At 35.7% G+C, this 20,475-nt stretch overlaps 1 protein-coding gene across 5 annotated transcripts in view; it reads right to left on the reverse strand.

Moving 5' to 3' along the window:
• Positions 1 to 20,475, reverse strand: part of ARHGAP21 (Rho GTPase activating protein 21) — a 151,461-nt gene that overhangs the window by 77,900 nt on the left and 53,086 nt on the right. For all 5 annotated transcript variants that reach the window (XM_043964940.1, XM_043964942.1, XM_043964941.1 and 2 more), the window contains 2 exons: positions 13,312 to 13,491; positions 8,527 to 8,551 (listed from right to left, as the gene is read on the reverse strand). In XM_043964940.1, the coding sequence (XP_043820875.1) occupies positions 8,527 to 8,551; positions 13,312 to 13,491 (205 nt within the window). The remainder of the gene's footprint in view (positions 1 to 8,526; positions 8,552 to 13,311; positions 13,492 to 20,475) is intronic.

The raw sequence follows: 20,475 nt of genomic DNA on the forward strand, positions 1-20,475 counted from the left end.
GAAGCCAAAAAAAAGGTCACTATAAAGAACCATTATGTTGACAGGGAAGGTCAAAAGATAAAAACAAAAGGAGCTGAAAATATCTACAAGCAGCAGCACAAGCCCAGCAAGAATTCCTAGAAGAGTTAAAGAGAAAAAAAAAGATTTTTAAAACCAAATGAGAACTAGGAAAGATATGAGAAGATAACTAATAGCTTGGAAAAAGACACACAACTTTACTGAAGAAAATAACTCTGTGGAAATTAGAATTGGCCAAATAGAAGCTAATGGCTCCATTAGACATCAATAAGTAATAAAGCGAAGTCAAAAGACAAATAGAAGAAAATTCCATAGAAAAAATAACTGACCTTGGAAAACAGATCAAAGATAACTTAAGAATTATTGGGTAACCTGAAAACCATGAACAAAAAAGGAGCCTAAATATCATACTTCTAGAAATCATAAAAGAAAAATGCCCAAATTTAGCACCGTTCACTGCATGAAACCCCGAAATGAAAACCAATGGAATATTGTAACCAAAACCCAGAGCTCCCAAGTCAAAGGAAAAATACTGCAAGCAGCCAAAATGAAAGAGTTCAAGTAAAAGCCACAGTCAGAAGCATACAAGATTTGCAGCCATAACATAAAAGAATGTAGAGCTTGGAATGTGATATTTCACAAGGCAAAGGATCTATACTTAAAATCAAGAATAACCTACCTAGCCAAACTGATCCTACAGGGGGAAAATGAATTTTTAATGAAATAGAGGACTTCCAACCATTCCTGATGAAAAGACCAGAACTGAGTAGAAAATTTGCCTACAACACGACACTCACAAGAAGCTTACAAAGGAAAACACAGGTAAGAAGTCATAAGGGAATAAACAAGATTAAACTGTTTACATTATTATGTCGGGAGATAAGCATGTAACCCCCCCTTCCTCCTCTACCCCCTACCTACCAGAACTTTATCATTACCATGGGTTTTAGAGGAAGTCTAATTAGACAGTGACTAGATATGATTCTATTATGCTTAAATTATCTAAAAAAAAAAAATAATGGAAGGCTGGAGAAGAGAAATGCACTGGAAGAGGGGGATAGGGAAAAGGAGAATGGGGAAAATTATCTCATATAAATAGGGTGCTCAAGGAAGTTTATACACTGGAGGTAGTGGTGGGTGTAAACAGGAAATACCTGAATCTCACTCTCATCTAAACTGGTTAAAGGAGAGATTACAAATAAACATACAGGTGGTACAGAAATTCATCTTACCCAACAGGGAATTAGAAGGAGAAAGGGGTAAAGGGAAGGGAGGGGAATAAGATGGAGGTCAGATTAAGGGAGGCAGTAGTCAGATGCAAAACAGATTTTTAAAGTGGGAACAGGGGAAAAAAGAGAAGGAAAAGTGGGAGAGAATAGGATGGGGTGAGGGGAGAAATACATAGTTAGCAATCATAACACTGAATGTGAATGGGACAAATTCACCCATAAAAAGGATGAAGATAGCAGAATGGATTAGAAATCAGAATCCAGTAACATTGATTACAAGAAACATTTGAAACATATAGATACAGAGTTAAAATAAGGGGCTAGAGCAGAATCTATTATGTTCCAGCTGAGATAAAAAAGCAGGGATAGCAATCATGATCTCAGACTATGCACAAGCAAAAATAAACCTCATCAAAAGAGATTAAACAGGGGATCTACATTTTACTAAAAGGTACCATGGACAATGGGACAGCTAGGGGGCATAGTAGATATTATGCCAATCTTGAAGTCAGGAATAATTGAGTTCAAATCCAGCCTCAGACACTTACTAACTGTATGACCCTGAACCTCAATTTGCCATGTTTGCCTCAGTTTTCTCATTTGTAAAATGAGCAGGAGAAGGAAATGGCAAACAACTCCAGAATCTTTGGTGAGAAAAACCCAAATGCAGTCATGAATAGTCAGGCATGACTGAAATCACTGAACAACAATAACCACAGACAGACAACAAATTGATATCAATACTAAACATATATAAATGAAATGTCATTGCATATAAATTCTTTTTTTTTTTTTTGGCATGGAAATTCTTAAAGGAAAAGTAAAAAGAGTTATGGGTGGAAATAAACAAAAAATCCCCTATAATATTTACTGAAAGTAAAACAGTCACCGAACTAATAAAACTAGGCATGAAATAGATAAGCCATTAGCTAATCTGGTTTAAAAAATAAAATGACCAGTATCAAAAATTAAAAAGGTGAATTTAGAACCAATGAAGAAATAAAAGAAATTATTAGGAGCTATTTTGCCTAATCATATGCCAATAAAATAATCTAAATGAAGTGGATTGATAATTACAAAAACATAAATTGCCTAGGTTAACAGAATAGGAGATAGAATAATCAAATAGCCCTATTCTTAGAAAAAGAAACTGAACAAGTCATAAATGAACTCTCAAAAGACACACACACACACACACAAAACCTAAGACCAGACAGATTTATAAACTAATGAACTATAAACTAATTCTACAGACATTTAAAGAACAAATAATTCCAATACTACATAACCTGGAAAAAATAGGTAAAGGGTCCTACCAAATTCCACCTATAATACAAATAGTCTTGATGCCTGAACCACAGAGTCAAAATAGAGAAGAAAAAATAAAAACCAATCTCTCTAGTAACAAATGATACTAACAAAAGATTATAGCCTAAGTGACCATATCAATAACAAAACCAACAAAAATATATAATTATTATAAGAAATGCAGAAAAGGCTTTTGACAAAATATAATACACTTTGCTGTAAAAAAAAAAAAAACCACTAGAAAACATAGGAATAAGTGAAGTTTTCCTTAAAATTGACAAGCCAGGAGCCTTTCCTGTAAGATCAGGAGTGAAGCAAGGATGCCTATTATCACCATTACTATTCCATATTGTATTAGAAATGCTTGCTATAGCAATAAGACAAGAAAAAGAAATTAGAGGAATAAGCACAGGCAAAGAAGAAAAACAATCATCACTTTCCACAAATATGATTCTTTACTTAGAAAATCCTAGAGAGTATTTAAAGAACTAATTGAAACAACTTCAGCAAAGTTGAAGGTTACAAAATAAAACCACATAATCAGCTTTTCTGTATATTAACAACAAAATCCAAAAGGAAAAGAAAGAGAAATTACATTTTAAAGTAAAATGACAGTATAAACTATCTGGGAATCTACTGGTAAAGACATACACACATGAACTATATGAACACAATTTTAAAACATTCTCCTTACACATATAGATCTAAATAACTGGAGAAATATTCATTGCCCATGGCTGGGTTGAGACAATATAATAAAAATGTCAATACTACCAAAATTCATTTACTTATTCAGTGTCATGCCAAACTACCTTTACAGAGCTAGAAAAAAGAACAAAATTTATCTGGAAAGAAAAAAGGGCAAGAATATTAAGGGAATCATTTTTTTTTTTTTAATGGGAAGGAAGAGGGCCAAGCAGTATCAAATCTCAAACTATAGGACAAAGCCATAACTGGTAAGAAAGAGACTCATCAGTTGAACAGATAAGGCACATAACATATAAAAGCAAATCAGCAAATTATGTAGTTTATGACAAACGGAAAGACCTGAAAAACTGTTGGGAAATCTGGAAAAGTGAGACAGAAAATAGGTGTAGACCTACATAAAATGAAGAGCTTTAAGTGTCCAACAGGGAAGTTTATATTTGCTCCTGGAGACAAAAAGGAATCATTGAAACTCACTAGAATTGGAACCACTGCGGGTGTGGGAGTGGGAGAAGGGTTTGATGTGGTTGACCTACCCTTTGAAAAATATTACATCAGCAGTTAGGTGGAGCCTTCATTGGAGGGTGGAGAAAAGTGAAGCATAGAGAGCAATTAGAAGGCTATTATAAATGTCCAGGCCAGCAGAGTAGGGAAGAATTGAGAGTTGAAGGGAAGGACAAAAACAATGAGCCAACTTTAGAAAAACAAGAGTCATTCTCCACTTTATAAATGGTCAAAGGACATGAACAAGCAGTTTTCAGAAGAAATCAAAGCTATCAACAGTCATATTAAAAAATTCTCTAAATCACTATTAATTACAGAAATGGAAATTAAAACAACTCTGAGGTATCACCCTATACCTATCAGATTAGCTAACATGACCAAAAAGGAAAATTATAAATGCTGGAGGAAATGGTACACTAATGCCCGGCTGGTAGAGCTGTGAACTGATCCAATCATTGGAACTGTGTCCAAAGGGCTATAAAACTGTGCATAACCTTTGATATAGCAATACCACTATTAGGCAAAGAACTGGAAATAGAGGGGATGCCCATCAACTGGGAAATGGCTGAACAAGTTGTGGTATATTGCTGTGATGGAATCCTCTTGTGCTGTAAGAAATGATGAGCAGGATGATTTCAGAAAAATCTGGAAAGACTTACATGAACTGATGCATAGTGAATTGAACAGAACCAGGAGAATGCTGTACACAGTAACAGCAGTATTGTTTGATGAAGAATTGTAAATGACTTAGCTATTCTCAGTAATACAACAATCCAAGACAATCCCAAAGGTCTAATGATGAAAAAATTATATCTACCACCAGAGCAAAAACTGATGAGCTCTGTGTAGAATAAAGCATTTTTTCTCATTTTATTTTTCTTGCTTTTAGGTGTTTTTATAACATGTTAATGAGGAAATTTTATATGATTTTACATGTACGATAGGTATCATACTGCTTGCCTGCTTACTAGGTTGGAGAGGGGCCGGAGGGAGGGAAATAATTTGGAACTGAAAATTTTAAAGTGAATGTTAAAAAAAAAAAACAACACTGACTGGAGGGGTAGTCAAAAACTTCAGAACAAAACAATACTCATTTATAATTATAGTTATCACTGTCATTTTTGGTACTATTGTCAGGTCTATATTATCCACACTAATAGCAGAAAGCAGCAGCACAAATAATTCAAAGGAGGATGACACCCCTAAAATGTCTCCTATAGCAGCAAGCAGATATAGTCTTCTTTACAGCTTGTTTTTGTTTTTGTTTTTTTCAAAATAACTACTTCAAGCAGCTTACATTTAAATGCTAAGCACACCAACTGAATGGCAGAACAATGTAGCCTGGGAATGCACAAGACAATGTGAAGAAAATTAAAATAGGATAAAAGTCTAACTACAAAAAAATTATAATGTTTGTAATCTTCCCAAAGATAATGAAGAGCCAATCACATCACCAACATAACTTCTGTGTCCTCTTACCTAAAAAGGAGGGGGTGGTAGTAGATGGAACTCTAAGGCTTAAGAATTGACTGTACAATCTTCGGATTCTAAGTCCCTTCCTGTGACTTACATTCCCCACAATTTCAAAGTCGTTGTAGAGCGGGTGAACAACAGGGGCCTATTCTGGGAATGGGCAATGAAAACACCTTCTAACATGCCTTTACCTTGCAGAGTTGACACAAACACTACCTAATGCAAATGTGTCCTAAGTCTGCTATCAATTCTGAAGGCTCTGGTTCCTTAAGACTACTGATGTCGAACTTATTTTTAAAAAACAACAGAAAATCCCCCCAAACCACAGATCTCAAATGGCTGTATAGTATCTTAGAAAACTACAAATTAACATTATGTGGTATTGTATTTTTATCTGTTTAATCTGTTACCTGGGCTTAAGGAATTTGGAGGCTGAGTTTAACACCTCTACTTTAGATAAATGGTTTCCCAAAACATTTCTGATTGTGTATCCCTATAAGTAAAAAAAGTTTGCGCACATAACCTCAGTATGTGTATATGTACTTATTTATAAATTATATATATGAACTTCTACTTTACTATTAATTATGCACATTATAAAACAAACAAAAATAGAAATTAAAAAGAATGGGATAAAGATGAAATAACATTTGATCTTAGAGTTCAGAGGAAACTACTGGAGGTGGTCAGACTTGCACTTAAGGAAAATCATTTTGGCAGCTATGTTGAGGATGGATTGGTGAGGGGAGAGACTTGAGGCAGGAGACAAAGAGACTACTGCAATCATCTTGGTAAGGGGTGATGAGGGTCTGAATTAGGGTGCTGGCTCTGTGGTTAGAGAAAAGGAAACAAATCTGAGATGATGTGAAGGCAGATACAAGATTTGGCAATTGAATGGATATATGGGGGCAAGAAAATTAGAGACATTAAGTTGTGAACCTGTGTTACAATCAAGAAAGTGCTTCTATTCTCAACAAAATCATCCCCCTAGAGCTGTAATACTTAGTGGGATAGATATAATTCCAGTCCAGTGGCCCTATCAAGATTGGAAAGAGTACCCCATGTTCCTGGGGCCTACCTGCCTGACTCTCTTCTACCCATACTATCGTGCTAGCAGAAGTGTAGGCACCATCTTGGGCTCTCCTTTTCTTCATACAGACCCAGGCTTTCTTGTTGCATCCCACTGCAGCCTCTCCATGATTAGCTTTTGTTTACACTGTACATATCTTGTATGTAATATACATGTTTACATGTCTCCTCCATTACAATGTAAGCTGTTTAAGGGTATGGATCGTTTCTGCATTTCTTTGTATTCTCAGTGCTTAGGACCAGTGCCTAGCATAGAAGTGCTTAATAATAGCTAGTTGACTAATAAGTGGTCCAGAGAAGAATTCTATCAGCCACTATAAATCAAATCCACAAATACTTAAGACTTCTGCATAGGGGAAGGCCTCAAATTTATTTCTCTAAAAATCTACTTTGCTACTAGTTAAAAGATTTAATGAAATACTTGATATGAATTTTCATATTATGGGCAGAGAAAGGAGGAAAGAAGGGATATCCTTTCAAGCAAACTGTGACAATATCTACTCAAATAACAGTTGGAAAGAGCTGATAGCCACTTAATAGTCTTATATACAAAGTATGAGGAACCCAAAAAGTGGCATTACATTTATAAATTACATATAGGCAGTGTCTAACTCTTAAATGGGATACATTATACAACTTCATTCCTAAATTAGTTGTTTGGAACCTAGAACACAATTCCTCATTCAAACAGTGTTATATATTGTGGTGGTTGTTTTTTTACTTGAAAAACTCTTTGTTATGCTGATCTTCAAACACCAAAAAACATGAACTTTGTAAATGCCCATTTACAAAGTACAGAAAAAGAGTACTATATATGAAACCATGAATCTCATTAATTTATAGATTATAGTTTGGGGGGGTTTTTAATTAAAATTTCGCTCATTAATTCCAACAGTTTGCCTTCTTGTCTATTTCCCTCCAAACCATCTTCTATTCTATTCTGTGCATTTAGAAATGTTTTATTGATGCTCTTTTTCCCCCCTTTTTGGTACCGCTATCAATACCACACTCCTTTCTCCAAAATATATATTTAAAAAATACCCTTTCTTGTAAAAGATAGCACAGTCACACAAAACAGATCCATGCATTTGCCAAATCCAAAAATGTCTCTCATTCTGAGTTGTGGCTACTATCCCTGGGCCCATCTGCAATAGCTCATTTGAACTGTAATGTAGCTGCAACATTTTATTAAATACTACTGGCTTAACTATACCTAAGAATCACCAAGATATGGGAAAATGAATTCTGAATCCAATATGAGATGCATGGAACACATTTCAATCTCTCAATAGTACAGGAGGAAGATAAAACAGTCTGCAACTCCTAACTATAGGTATTCTACATGTGCCACTTTTCTACATTTGTACCACTGAAGGTAACTGTCTAGATCAAAGATTCTTAACCTGGGCTCTGAACTTTTAAGAAATTTTGATAACAGTATTTTACAAAATTGATTTCTCTTGTAATTGTATATTCTTTATTTTGTGCCTTTAAAAACATTATTCTAAGAAGGGTTTCACAAACTTCAGCAAACTGCTATTCTATGTTCTAAAATAATAAGGTTAATGGGACAGGCAGTATTTTATAATCAATTCAAAGCAGCAACCAAGAATTGTTTCCAATTAAAATATTCATCTTTATTCCCCTATTCCCCAGTTTTGGGATGCTAGCACTCCTCAGAATGCTCCCCTAGGATTTCTAAGCAAAGGATGGTCTACTCCCACTTCTTAGCGAATACTCTGCCATTCAAAGGAAAAGTTTAAAAACTACCCTAGGGTTAATTCCCACAAAATGACCAGAAGCCAAAGCTATAGGAGTCCTCATGAAAACCTTACTTAACCAAGCACTGACATTTAGAATGCATGTAGAAAGTTCAAGTTTATGCTCTACAAAATGGCCAGTGTTATTGTATCTTGTATTTGTGCCACTGTAGGACAATACATGTTCCAAATACAGATTCTACTGGCATACTTAACAATAAAGTCATATTTCTTATTTAAATGTTTGGACATTAATCTTATAAATGCACAAAAGTAGCCTATAGCCCATAACTATTCGGCTTAACCATTCTCATGGTGACCATTTTTATATCTTTAAATTCTTTTAAAATGTTAGCATCTCTTCTAATAACACTTGAAGGAGAAAAAAAAGGCATAGCTAAAGAAACATCTGTAGAAAAATGAAAGTTCCTAAAACATACCTCCTCTGTTTCCATTCTCTTCATCCTATGAAAGAAAAAGCAAACATAAATAAAGTCTGGTTGTACCACTGTGAGTTAAACCTTTGAAAGCTTCAGTTTACTTTAAACCCAACAACTCTCTTGAGGCTTTCTTTCTTTCTTTCTTTTGCATTAGTTGAAAAATAGCTACACTTAGAACATTTTGTGGACTTACAGGTCTTTCAAAAAAAATGTCACCAAAAGTCACATATTCATTCCACGTGGACAGATGTCAATTTGTTTAAAAACTGAATTTGGAATTATAACAATGTTAGAAGATAAGAGATGAACAATAAACTATAGATGGTACCCATTTGTAGATCACCTTAAAACAGTTTTTAAATGGTTTATGGTGAATAGCTCACACATTCACTGTCCTGATTTTAAAAAGCACTGTTAGCTTCATCAATTTAGAGATTGGTGGAAACCATTCAATGAGGAGATAAAGGCAGTGAGGAATAAAAATCTTTCCTGCCCTCAAATCCCATACATAAACTGGGCCCAAAGGGAAAAGTGGCATGCTGCCTGCTCTCCATCACCACATCCAACACTCCCCTGATCACTTCTATTTAGCAAACTCTCCTACCTTTGAAGTTCACTCGCTCTGGATGTACCACCCTACCTAGTCCCTGGTGTCTGCTACCAACCCATCCAGAAGTCAGCTGATCTCTTCCCTTTCTGAAGCTGTTCAGTACCTATATCCTTGCCATTCCAATCACTGCCCCCACATCTGGAGATTTTCACTTACATGTTGCTGTTCCCTCAAATAGCTTTGCTTCCTAGCTCATCAACCTCTTCAAATGAAGCTTCAGGCCACCTCAGGCACACACAGAGCAGGGTCATATTCTTGCTCTTGCTATCATTCACTAGACCTCCACCCTACTCTGAAATTCCTCGATCGGGCCATAAATGACCTCCTGTCCTTTCAGCTCACAATGTGCCTCACACCCATGACTGGAAGGATGGTGGTACCCTATACAAAAAGAGAAATTAACAACAAAGGTGGGATCTGGGGGAAAAGATGGTTGTTTTAGACATGCTGAGTTCGAGAAACCTAAGAAATAGGGAGGTGGAAATGTCTAAAAAGCAATTGGTGATCCAAGACTGAAGCTCAGGGAAGACTGAGGCTGGGGATACAGATCTAAGAATCTTTTGCCTTTAAAAAAAAAAAAAAGAATCTTCTGCATAGAGATAATTAATCTTGTTGAGATGAAGAGATTACCTAGAGTGAATGCAGAGGGGGGGGAAAGGGATGAGTTTTTTGTGTGCCTTAAAATATGAAGTCCTTAAACACAGAACCTTGCCTTACACTTACTTTACTAAGCAAAAAGAATGTATTCTCTATGAACTTCCTCTTCTCCCCTATTGTAAACGTGAAACCCCCTTACATTCTAAAATCATGAAATTTAAATAGTTACAAGTCATTTCTAACTAAAGGAGATTTAGAACGTATAAGACAAAAAAAAAATTCCAGAGATTACAGAGTTAGAAAGCACTTTAGAAGTCACTGAGTTCAAATCCCTCCTTTTACAAATGAGGAAACTGTGGCTCAGAAAGGCTAAGTAACTTACCAAAGTCATACAGCTAGTTAAGTCTCTAAGATGGGAATGGAACTCAAATCTTCCTGATTCCAGGTCCAGTGCTCTCTCAAAGTATTTAAAATAAAGTTCCTGAATACCTTTAACTACTTCTATATGATCTGAATATGTTGGGTTAAAATTTTTTTCTGAAATTTATTGTGAAATTATAGATTTTGAACAGTCTGTACTACTTATAGTTATATCATTTAAATAAATACATTTTATTTCAGCTTTTAAAAAACATCTCAGAGCAGGGATTGCAGTAGAGAGAAAGACTGAAGTTTGAGAAATAAGCAGTACATGGAGGACCAGAGTTAATTGACACAAGAATCTTCATAGGGTGATATCTGGATAGAGTGAACTTTAAAGAGGAGTTTTTTAATGCTGCCAATAGAATGTAGATATGGCAGAAGAGGGCAAAGTGTATTATAACAACAATAACCACTAGCATTTATATCGTACTTTGAGGCTGGCAAAATGTTTTACAAATAAATATTAGCTAATTTTATCCTAACAACCCTTGGGAGGCAGATGCTATTATCAATCTCGCTTTATAGATGAGAAAACTGAGTTAGATAGTGGCTAAGTGACTCACCCAGGGCCCTATAGTTAATTAAGTGTCTGAGACCACATTTGAACTCAGATCTTCCTAATTCCAGGTCCAGCATTCTAATAAATGAACTATTATTCTAACAATATTTATTATTATTATCTAATAATTATTCTAATAAATGACTACTCCTTCCTCTCAGACCAGTGTGCTGGAAAGAATGGCCTGGGACACAATGTCTTTTGGTGTCTCTGGGGAATGAGCCAGGTCTCTGTAAGGGCCAGAAAATAGGAAGAACAGAAGAAGAGGCCTCAGATGAAGTTTATTGACAAGAGGGTGGGAATTCTGATGGGATACTATGGAAGCAGATATACTACAGTGGCAGACAACAGGGATGATTATGTGTTGTTGGCATCAGGAGAGTAAACAGCGGAGCTTTGTATCAGTAGGATGACTGAGCCTGCCACCCTGGAGAATCAGTCTAATGGCATCTGTAGATGATGTTCTAGAAACAAGAGGCATTAGTTCCTGATTCTCTCTGGTCCTAGGCTGGATAAGAGCTTTTTTTTTTTTTTTTCTTAAAAAGGGTTAAGATGCAAGTTATCTGAGTAAAGCTTTAGTCTTGGGTTTGGTACAATCTACCAAGGGGCTTTGCCCTGGCCTGGCAGTAAGAGAGCTGAACTATAGCATTTAGGCAGCAGTAGCACAAATTAATAGAATGTAGGGGAGAGTGTGATGGAACTGATCACAGGACAATGGCTGACAAGTTAAATGTTCAAGTCACTAAGTTATCTAGTAAGTGGCCTTGACAAATTTGTGTTTTTTCACATAAAATCTTTTTTTTTAAACAGCTTAGAAAAAAATGAACTTAACTCCACTAACTAAAAACATAAGTGAAATTTCCCTTCTATGCTCCAAGCAGGCTCCTTGCTTCCCCCATACAACTGGCACTTTCCTGCCTCTGATAACACTTTCTCCTCTCCTATGTATATGAAATGCTTCTCCTCCTACCCACACAGAAAGTCTCGACTCAGCCTTTAAAATCTGAATCAAATGCCACCTGTTCCAGGACAGCTTCCCTAATTCCAAGTCAGTGATGGTCTTTTCCCATTTGGACCTCAGATGGCACACTCAGTTCACACTGATGTACTCGCCTGCTATTAATTAATCGATTCTAATGTTACTTCTGTGTCACTGCCCCCTTACTATCCCAGGCTCTAAATTCTTCAGGGCAGAGGCTTTATCTTATCAAAACTCTGCATTCCTTCACCCACCCCAGCAGAGTATTCCATGAAGCAGACACAATAAATGGTGAATTAAATATTAACTTTACTATGGTAAAACCTGTTTGGACAGAGTATCTGTGATCATTGAACATTAGGCTGAAACTTCAATAAAGCAATTTCCTACAGTAATGTTTCTTTTTTTTTTTTTAACTTTGGTGACATTTTTAAAGATACTGTATATACATACATATAGATATATACATACATTATACAATATTCAATAAAATTTTTATTAACTTAATCTTCTTACTATGTATAATATAAAATAATAACATATCAATGTAATATAAAATAATAAAAAGTATAATAGCTGCAAGTACAAAATGGAAGTCAACACCTCTAAATCCCAATCTCAATCAAAGATGATACTTTAAACGTTGATCTTAGGAGTTTTAAGAATCCCAAGAGATGATCCAGCAATTTTAGAAGCAGCTATCATCCCACAACTGTTAGCAGAAAGTATGATGGCAGTTACCTAAGACATTTCCAAAGTGCTTTAATACTCCCAATGTAGATTTCCTTAAGAACAATCAAAAAAAAGCATAAAGACTCTACTAAAAAAATCACAAAGGTATCGGCACATTTTCTAAATTCAGTTTTCACACTATTTTAAGTCACTATTTGCAAAGCACTATGTGATTATTAACCATGGCTATAATCCACTTAGTGAGGAACTATCTTTTAGGATTTACTATGCTACTCCAAAGCATATTAAAGTGCTTCTGGATGTTATAGTGATGATTCTAGGTTCTTGAAAACCATGCTAATAATGGAGGGGTAACCCTGGAAGGAACTAGAACAGACTGAAAAAAGCTCAAATATAGCCCCAATGACAGGTCATGTCTTCTGGCTGAGCATCAGGCTGGCTAAACAAAGAACTCGCATCACTAGGCTTTGCTACTATATGATACACACTTTGGCCATGGCACTACTATATCACAGTCCCAAAAAATGAATATTTTTCAAATGTTTTCATTTCAGTACAACTACTTAAATATTTTCCAACCAACTCCTACATGGCTAGGAATATGGAAATGAAATACTAGAAAAGAAGGATCAAGGTACAAGAAGAGGTCCTGAAGGAAAAGAAAGGTATTAGAAAATCCAGTAAAATCCTAGAGCTACATCCAAGTATTTATGCTTCATTACATATACACTTTATTATATAACATTTTAGAAGCACTTGACAGTTTTGTTACTGATATAAAATTCATATAAAAATAAAATTCAAAATGTAGAAACAGACTATAATGAAACTAAAAACTAATGAGAAAGTAAACAAATCATCAGAGAAAAGTGAAGTTACTTTTTTTTTAATGCATATATCCGATTCTAACTATTTGTCTCTTACCTTGCAGGAAAAATGAATAGCAGACTCTGGGGGATAAACAATAAAATGCCTTAATGTAAAACCAAAGCCTTGAGATGTTCTCTTCAACATAACCGTTTTCGGACCCGGCCAAGAAAATGTTTCATCTTCAGATGGTGATACTGCTTCACTTTGCTCTTTTCCATCTTTATTTTTTGTTACCTAAAATGAATGAAGACAAGGAAAAACTTCATTTTATGACAATTTTGACATACTAAAAAATCCCACTTATGTTATAACCAGACCCTTTCATCTAAAAATAATCAGTAATGCATTGAAACACTGCCTTAAAACAATTTTACAAGTTCTTCTAGTAGACAGATATATACCACCAAACCTCAGATGACTGGTGATTTAAGGTATAAAAACAATACTGTACCGAGATGTATTTATAGATAAATTACTATACATTCATTATTGATAAATTATAACAAAGTATATAGACTTTTAAAATCACCCCTCCCCCCTTCCTACGATCAACAATAACTTCATCAACCAGTGAGGTATACTATCAATTTAGTCATTAGTACATGGCTTACCTATAAATAAAAAATAACAAACTGGCCCAAAATTATAACTGCCTCATAATATAAATCCCCAAACATTACCCCCCCAACATTCCTCCTCTGTACAACCTAGTGTTTTATATAGGAGCTAATCAACTAAATACCTAACACTAAATTTTCTGTTCCCTTTCTAAAAAAATCTTGTTTTTCCTCAAAAGAATCATTTAAAAAATTTAAGTCATTCCCTGATTGAAAAGTAGTCAAAAGATATGAAGGGGCAATTTTCAGACAAAGGAATCAAAGCAATGTATATTCATATGAAAAAAATGCTCTAAATCACTATTCATTAGAGAAATGTAAATTAAAAACAACTCTGAGGTACTACCTCACACCTATCAGAGTGACAAATATAACAAAAAAGGAAAATGTCGTATATTGGAGGGGATGTGGAAAAACTGGGACACTAATACATTGTTGGTGGAGTTGTGAATGGATACAACCATTGTGAAGAGCAATTTGGAACTATTCCCAAAGGGCTATTGCATACCCTTTGATCCAGCAATACCACTGCTAGGTTTATATACCAAAGACATCCCAAAAAAGAGAAAAAGACCTATTTGTACAAAAATATAACGGCTCTTTTTGTGGTGGCTAAGAATTAGAAATCAAAGGAATGCCCATCAACTGGGGAATGGCTAAATCAACTGTAGTATATGATGGTGATGGATTATTACTGTGCTATAAGAAATGACAAGCAGGATGATTTCAGAAAGGCCTGGAAAGACTTTTATGAACTGATGTATAGTGAAGCAAGCAGAATCAAGAGAACACTGTGCACAGTGACAGCAATATTGTTTAATGAACTGTGAACGACTTAACTATTCTCAGCAATTCAATGATCCAAGACAATCCCAAAGGACTAATGATGAAGCAGACTATTCACCTCCAAAAAAAAGAACTGATACTGATTGAATACAGACTGAAACATGCTATTTTTCACTTTCTTTCTTTCTTTTTTTCTTTTATTAGAGTTTTCTTATACAAAATGACTAATATGGCAATGTTTTACATAATTACACACGTATAGCCAATATCTAGTTGCTTACTGCCTCAGGGAAGGGGGAGGAGAGGGAGGGTGAGAATTTAGAACTCAAAACTTTAAATAAAAATGTTTATTAAAATTTTTAAAAGAATAATTTAATATAAATTTCACTTTTTTCAAAATTCTGAAACAAGTTTTAACTACTTCCAATATAGGAGGATCATATTAGTATCCACATTTAAAAGAGTAAATTAAATGACTTAAATAAAAAGGAGTCCGCAGAAGATATGCTGACTTCTATAGGCCAATCATTACACTTAAAGATTCCTAGCATACTGAAGCAAGTAGATTAGCCGCAGGTACTTAACTAGAAATCATACAAACCAACAGTCCACTCCTTACACTTATTTTTCTTCTAAGTGTAAACACTTTACTTACATTTCACCAAAACCAAAGTTATTACATAATGATTACAACAGAATTGTTTTTAAAGAATCGTGAAAAACATTGGCATCAGCCAAATTCATTATGAGACACTGAAAAAACGAACAGAACTCTGTAAAAGATTCTGAAAATATTTCTATCATCTAACTTTAGGAGAATTAAGGGGATAAAAGGAAAATGTATATTCTGACTAACAAAACTCAAGTTATCCAACCAGTGGAAAGGTACATACTTGACATGTGAAGGTATATTATCAATTGAGAACAGGGCAGGAAAAGCTATATAATATTTATTATCAGAAAGAAAGATGGTAGGCCAGGCATATAACAGTAAGTGTGGGATCATTAATAGATTGATATGTCTGTGTATGTATATGTGTATGTGTATTTATGCATTATGTATACACACATATATCCTCTATTTCATCTCCAAGCAAAGTTAAGTAGATGGCCATCAGTACTCTTGATGGGCCCTCACAGAGTATCTCTTGGAAGGCCTGGAATGGAGGTACACTGGGATGAAAAGGTATTAATGAGTTTTTAGGAATGAAATTATAGATTCATCAAAGTAGCTCTTCCACTTAGCAGAGTTGCTTGCACATTTGCAGGAACATAATCATTTCTTGTTGTATTAAATTAAACATGGTACAAATTAGGAAACAAATAAATGCCAAGAACAAAGCCAGACTCTCATGACAGAGCAAGGAAAGAGATTCCTTTTAGTTCAGTATACTTGAGAAGGCATCATAAAGAAGTCAGCACCCAAACTAAAATTTGAAGAAAAGATGTTACTAATATTTGCATGTATCTTTAAGAGACAAATACACTTTAGAACAAGGTTTAAAGAATTCTATTTTAAATCACTATTTAACCAGGACAGTACCAGAACTACTGTGATATATAAACACAAGATATATATAGATAGATAGATATAGAAATATCTATATAGAGATAGAGATAGAGATAGAGATATATAAAACATATCCATGGTCATAGAATTATATGGGCTTTTATCTCTGAATAATTGATGTTTGTTGAGTTCATAATCATAAAAGAAAATTTTGAAAAATTAATACTTTAGTTTTTCTCATTCCCCTTTAAAAGGACCCTTTCTTACTGTCAATCTCTCAACCCTTCTTTTAAAGCAATTTGGGTATCAGGAAGCCTGTATAAATGACTCAATACTTGTAGCCAGTCCCTTCATGGTACAGTGGTTATCCTAGAGCCAGGGAAACTCAGGGTTTAAGGCATCCCTCTACCACTTATTTACATTCTGCGTCAACTTGGACAAGCTACAAACATCTTTAAATGGTGCGAAGCGACTAAAACCTGCTACTAGTCTCAAATGTAGTAATGGATGTAATAAAGTAGCCATTCTTGTTAATACCATCGCCTCATTTTCTACATTTGCAACCTCAATCAGGAGACACCCCACCTGAACTCCCATCTTTGACCTCTCCCTAGATACTGGTTCCTTTCCTATTGCCTTCAAACATGTCCAGGACTCCCCCATCCTTTAAAAACAAAAAACCAAAAAACCTAAACCCAAAACCTTCCCTGCTCGCCCTCACCACCCCAGACACCCCCTATATAGCTCCTTTCTGGAATTCCCACAGGTAGCTGTCTGCCTTAACTTCCTCTCACTCACTCCTCAGCCCTTTGCAATCTGGCTTCTGACCTCATTACAAAGTAATTGAAACTCCTTTTCCAAAGTTATCGCTGATCTCTTAATGACCAAATCTGATAACCTTTTCTCACTCCTTGTCTTCCTTGACCTGTGATACAATTCAGTTGACAATGCTGACCACACTCTTCTTGGATATTATCTTCTCTGGCTTTTCATGACAATACTCTCTCCTGGTACTCTCTTACCTATCTGACTGTTCCCTCTCCATCTCCTCTGCTATCTCATCATCCATATCATGTCCCCTAACGGTGAGTATTCAGCCAGGTTCTGTCCTAGTCCTTCTTTTCTTCCTGATTCTCTCTCTTGGAAAACTCACCGACACTGGTTTAATCATCTTTATGCAAATCACAAATCTAGTCATCTCACCTTTCTCTCTTGCAACTTCTTTCTACATCATCAGTTGTCTACAGGACACTTCAAAGTAGATGTCCCAAAGACATCTCAAACTCTGTATGTCCAAAGCTAAACTCATTCTTTTCTTCCCTCTCTTCCACATTTTCCTACTTCTGATGAAGGGACATCATCTTTCCTGTATCCCAGGTTTGCAATCTCAGCATTATTCTGGACTCCTCACTCTCACATATCTAAGCAATGGCGAAATCCTGCCGTCTCCAATTACTCTCTACTCATACATCTACAATCTTAGAGCAGACCCTCATTACCTCTCTGCTAGATCAATGCCAACAGCCTCCAAATTGGTTTTGCTATCTCAAGTCTTTCCTGACTCTAGTCCATCCTATATACCCCTGCCACAATAATTTTCATGAAGCACAGATCTCACTCTGTCACTCCCATACTCAATCTATTCCAATAGTTCCCTTTTGCCTCTAGGATAAAATATAAGCTCCTCTATTTAGTTTTTTATGCCCTTCACAATCTGGTTCCAAGCTCTCCTTTCAATCATACTTGACATTACTCACTCACCCATCCTCTGTAATCCAGCCAAAGTGGTCTTTCTCTATTATTCAACAGATCTCCATCTCTTTCTTCTTGTCTCAGTCATCTCACACATGCAGTCTATATACCTAGACTGCCCTCACCATCACCTCATTACCCTTTAACCTGCAGCTCAATTACCACTTTCTACAGGAAACCTTTCTCAATTCCCTTGATTCCTGCTAGTTCCTCCCCCCTCTAAGTAATTATGATTATATTTATTTGTATTTATTCACTTTATATTTATTCTGTATATTCTTATAGTGTATTTCCTGTGACACCCATTAGAATGTAAGTTCCTTGCAAATATAGACTGTTTCATTTTCTGTATTCCCCAGTGCCTGGCCATTAATAATGCTTGTTGACTGACTGAAGCCAAGTTGTGAAAGGCTTTAAATGCAAAACAGGATTTGTACTTGATCCTAAAGGCAACAAAGAACCACTGGAGTTTATTGACTCAAGGGAGTCCCATGGTCAGATTTGGGCTCTGGGTATCACTTCTGCAGCTGTGTGGAAGATGAACTGGGGAAGGACAAGAATAGACACAGGGAGCCCATTTAAGATCCTACTGCAATAGTCTGGGCAAGAGCTGTTGAGGACCTATAACAGGATGTGGTCACATGAGTGCAGAGGAAGGTTGTACAGGTAAAATCAATTAGACTAACAAGACTGGGAAATTGATTGATTATGGGGGGTGGGGCGGAGAATGAACAGTCAAGGATACTTGACAATTGCATACTTGAGCAACTAGACAAGGGTGGCATCCCTGGCATGAATAGGGAATTTCAGAAGAGCAGGCTGAGGGATGAAGCAGAGGGAAATAATGAATCCTGCTTTGAACACAGGCACTTTGAGACATCCATAGGAAATTCAACTTGAAATGTCCAGAAAGGACCTAGTGATGTGCGACTGGAGTTCAGGAGAGAAAACTGAGCTAGAAATATAGATCTGAGTGTTCATCTGCATAACAATGACAACTAAACCCAAGGGAGCTTGATGAGGTCACCAAGAGAGAGCATAATAGAAAGTCACTGGAGATAACTAGTTTGCAAAACACTGTTGTATATTATCAGGTGTTACACAATGGTGTAAGAGATAATAATGATGATGTTAGCAACTTATATAGCATTTTCCAAGTATTATCTCATAGCATCCTGAAAGAAGTGTTATTATTACTCCCATTTTAACAGATAAGGAAACTGAGGCAAGAATCAATCAAGTGACTTGCCCAGGGCCACACGGCTAGTAAATGTTGGAGACCATATTTAAACTTGTCTTCCTGACTCCAGATCCAGTGCTGTATCTGATTTGCTACTAAGCTGCCCTTTTTATATACATTTGTTATTTTTATAAATCCAAAAATAAATTCCAACCCAGGCCAGGTCTGAATTATTACAAATTTGAAAAAACTGGCTTCAAATGAATGAGCTGTTGCTAACTCTATTAGCACACTTCTAAGAGAATAACACTAATGAACTCTCATGATTTGATCTTTTTCATACATTAACTTGACCATTCGAGTGTTTTCCAGCAATAGTAATGAGCTTTTGCTGAACCATCTGCACATTCTTTTTTTGCACATTCCTTATATGATCGAGACCCCTGTAGGAGCCAAAGATAATGTTTAACTCAGCCCCACAGAACTCATTAATGGAGAGTACCCATGTGATAACAGGTTTTCTTTCATGTGATGCTAAATGGCTTAAAATTTAATCAGCTCACAAGCCTCTGACTAACACATCTTACCAACATCATGCTCTTACTGCCTACGCCAAGCAACCCGGACATAAATTTTCATTTTTTTAGGGGCAGTCGGATGATGTGGTGGAGAGAGCAATGTGCCTGAAATTAGGAAGAGCCAAGTTCATAGCAAGTCTCAGACACCAATTAGCTGTGTGACCTTCAGCAAGTCACTTAATCTTTATTTGCCTCAGTTTCTCAACTGTGAAAAGGAGATGATAATAACACCTACCTCCCAGAGTTGTTGTGAACATCAAATGAAATAATCTTTGTAAGGAGCTTAGCACCGTTCTTAGTGCATAGTAGGTGCTATATGTTATCTGTTTATATAACTAGCATGATCATATATGTATATATATGCACATAAATGTCACACATATAAAATCTTAATGCCTCATTTACTTGATTCTGTCAACATGAGATAATGTCAGTATGACTTGGTAAATCAATCAGACTCCATGACAGCCTAATCCATATTCCTTGTTAATATCATACTTAAAATCCATTCCCCACATAAATTGGGGGGGGAGAACACTAGTAAATCACCTTTCTATAATCTTTACAACCAGTAGAAAAATGTTACAAAGTAAAATAAAAAGATTTATGGAATCCTATTCCTCATATTTTCTGTGGGGTCTGCTATACCACCACAAGATCATTAATACCAAGAGTTTGTGTGTGTATACGTATACACACATATACACATATATTATATATATCCATATCCATTTGTGTATATTCACAGCCAAAACATTTAATAAATCCTGTTACCTGGATCCTAATCCACAGAAA

The sequence above is a fragment of the Dromiciops gliroides genome, chromosome 5 (assembly GCF_019393635.1).
Source record: "Dromiciops gliroides isolate mDroGli1 chromosome 5, mDroGli1.pri, whole genome shotgun sequence".
Lineage (NCBI taxonomy): Eukaryota > Metazoa > Chordata > Mammalia > Microbiotheria > Microbiotheriidae > Dromiciops > Dromiciops gliroides.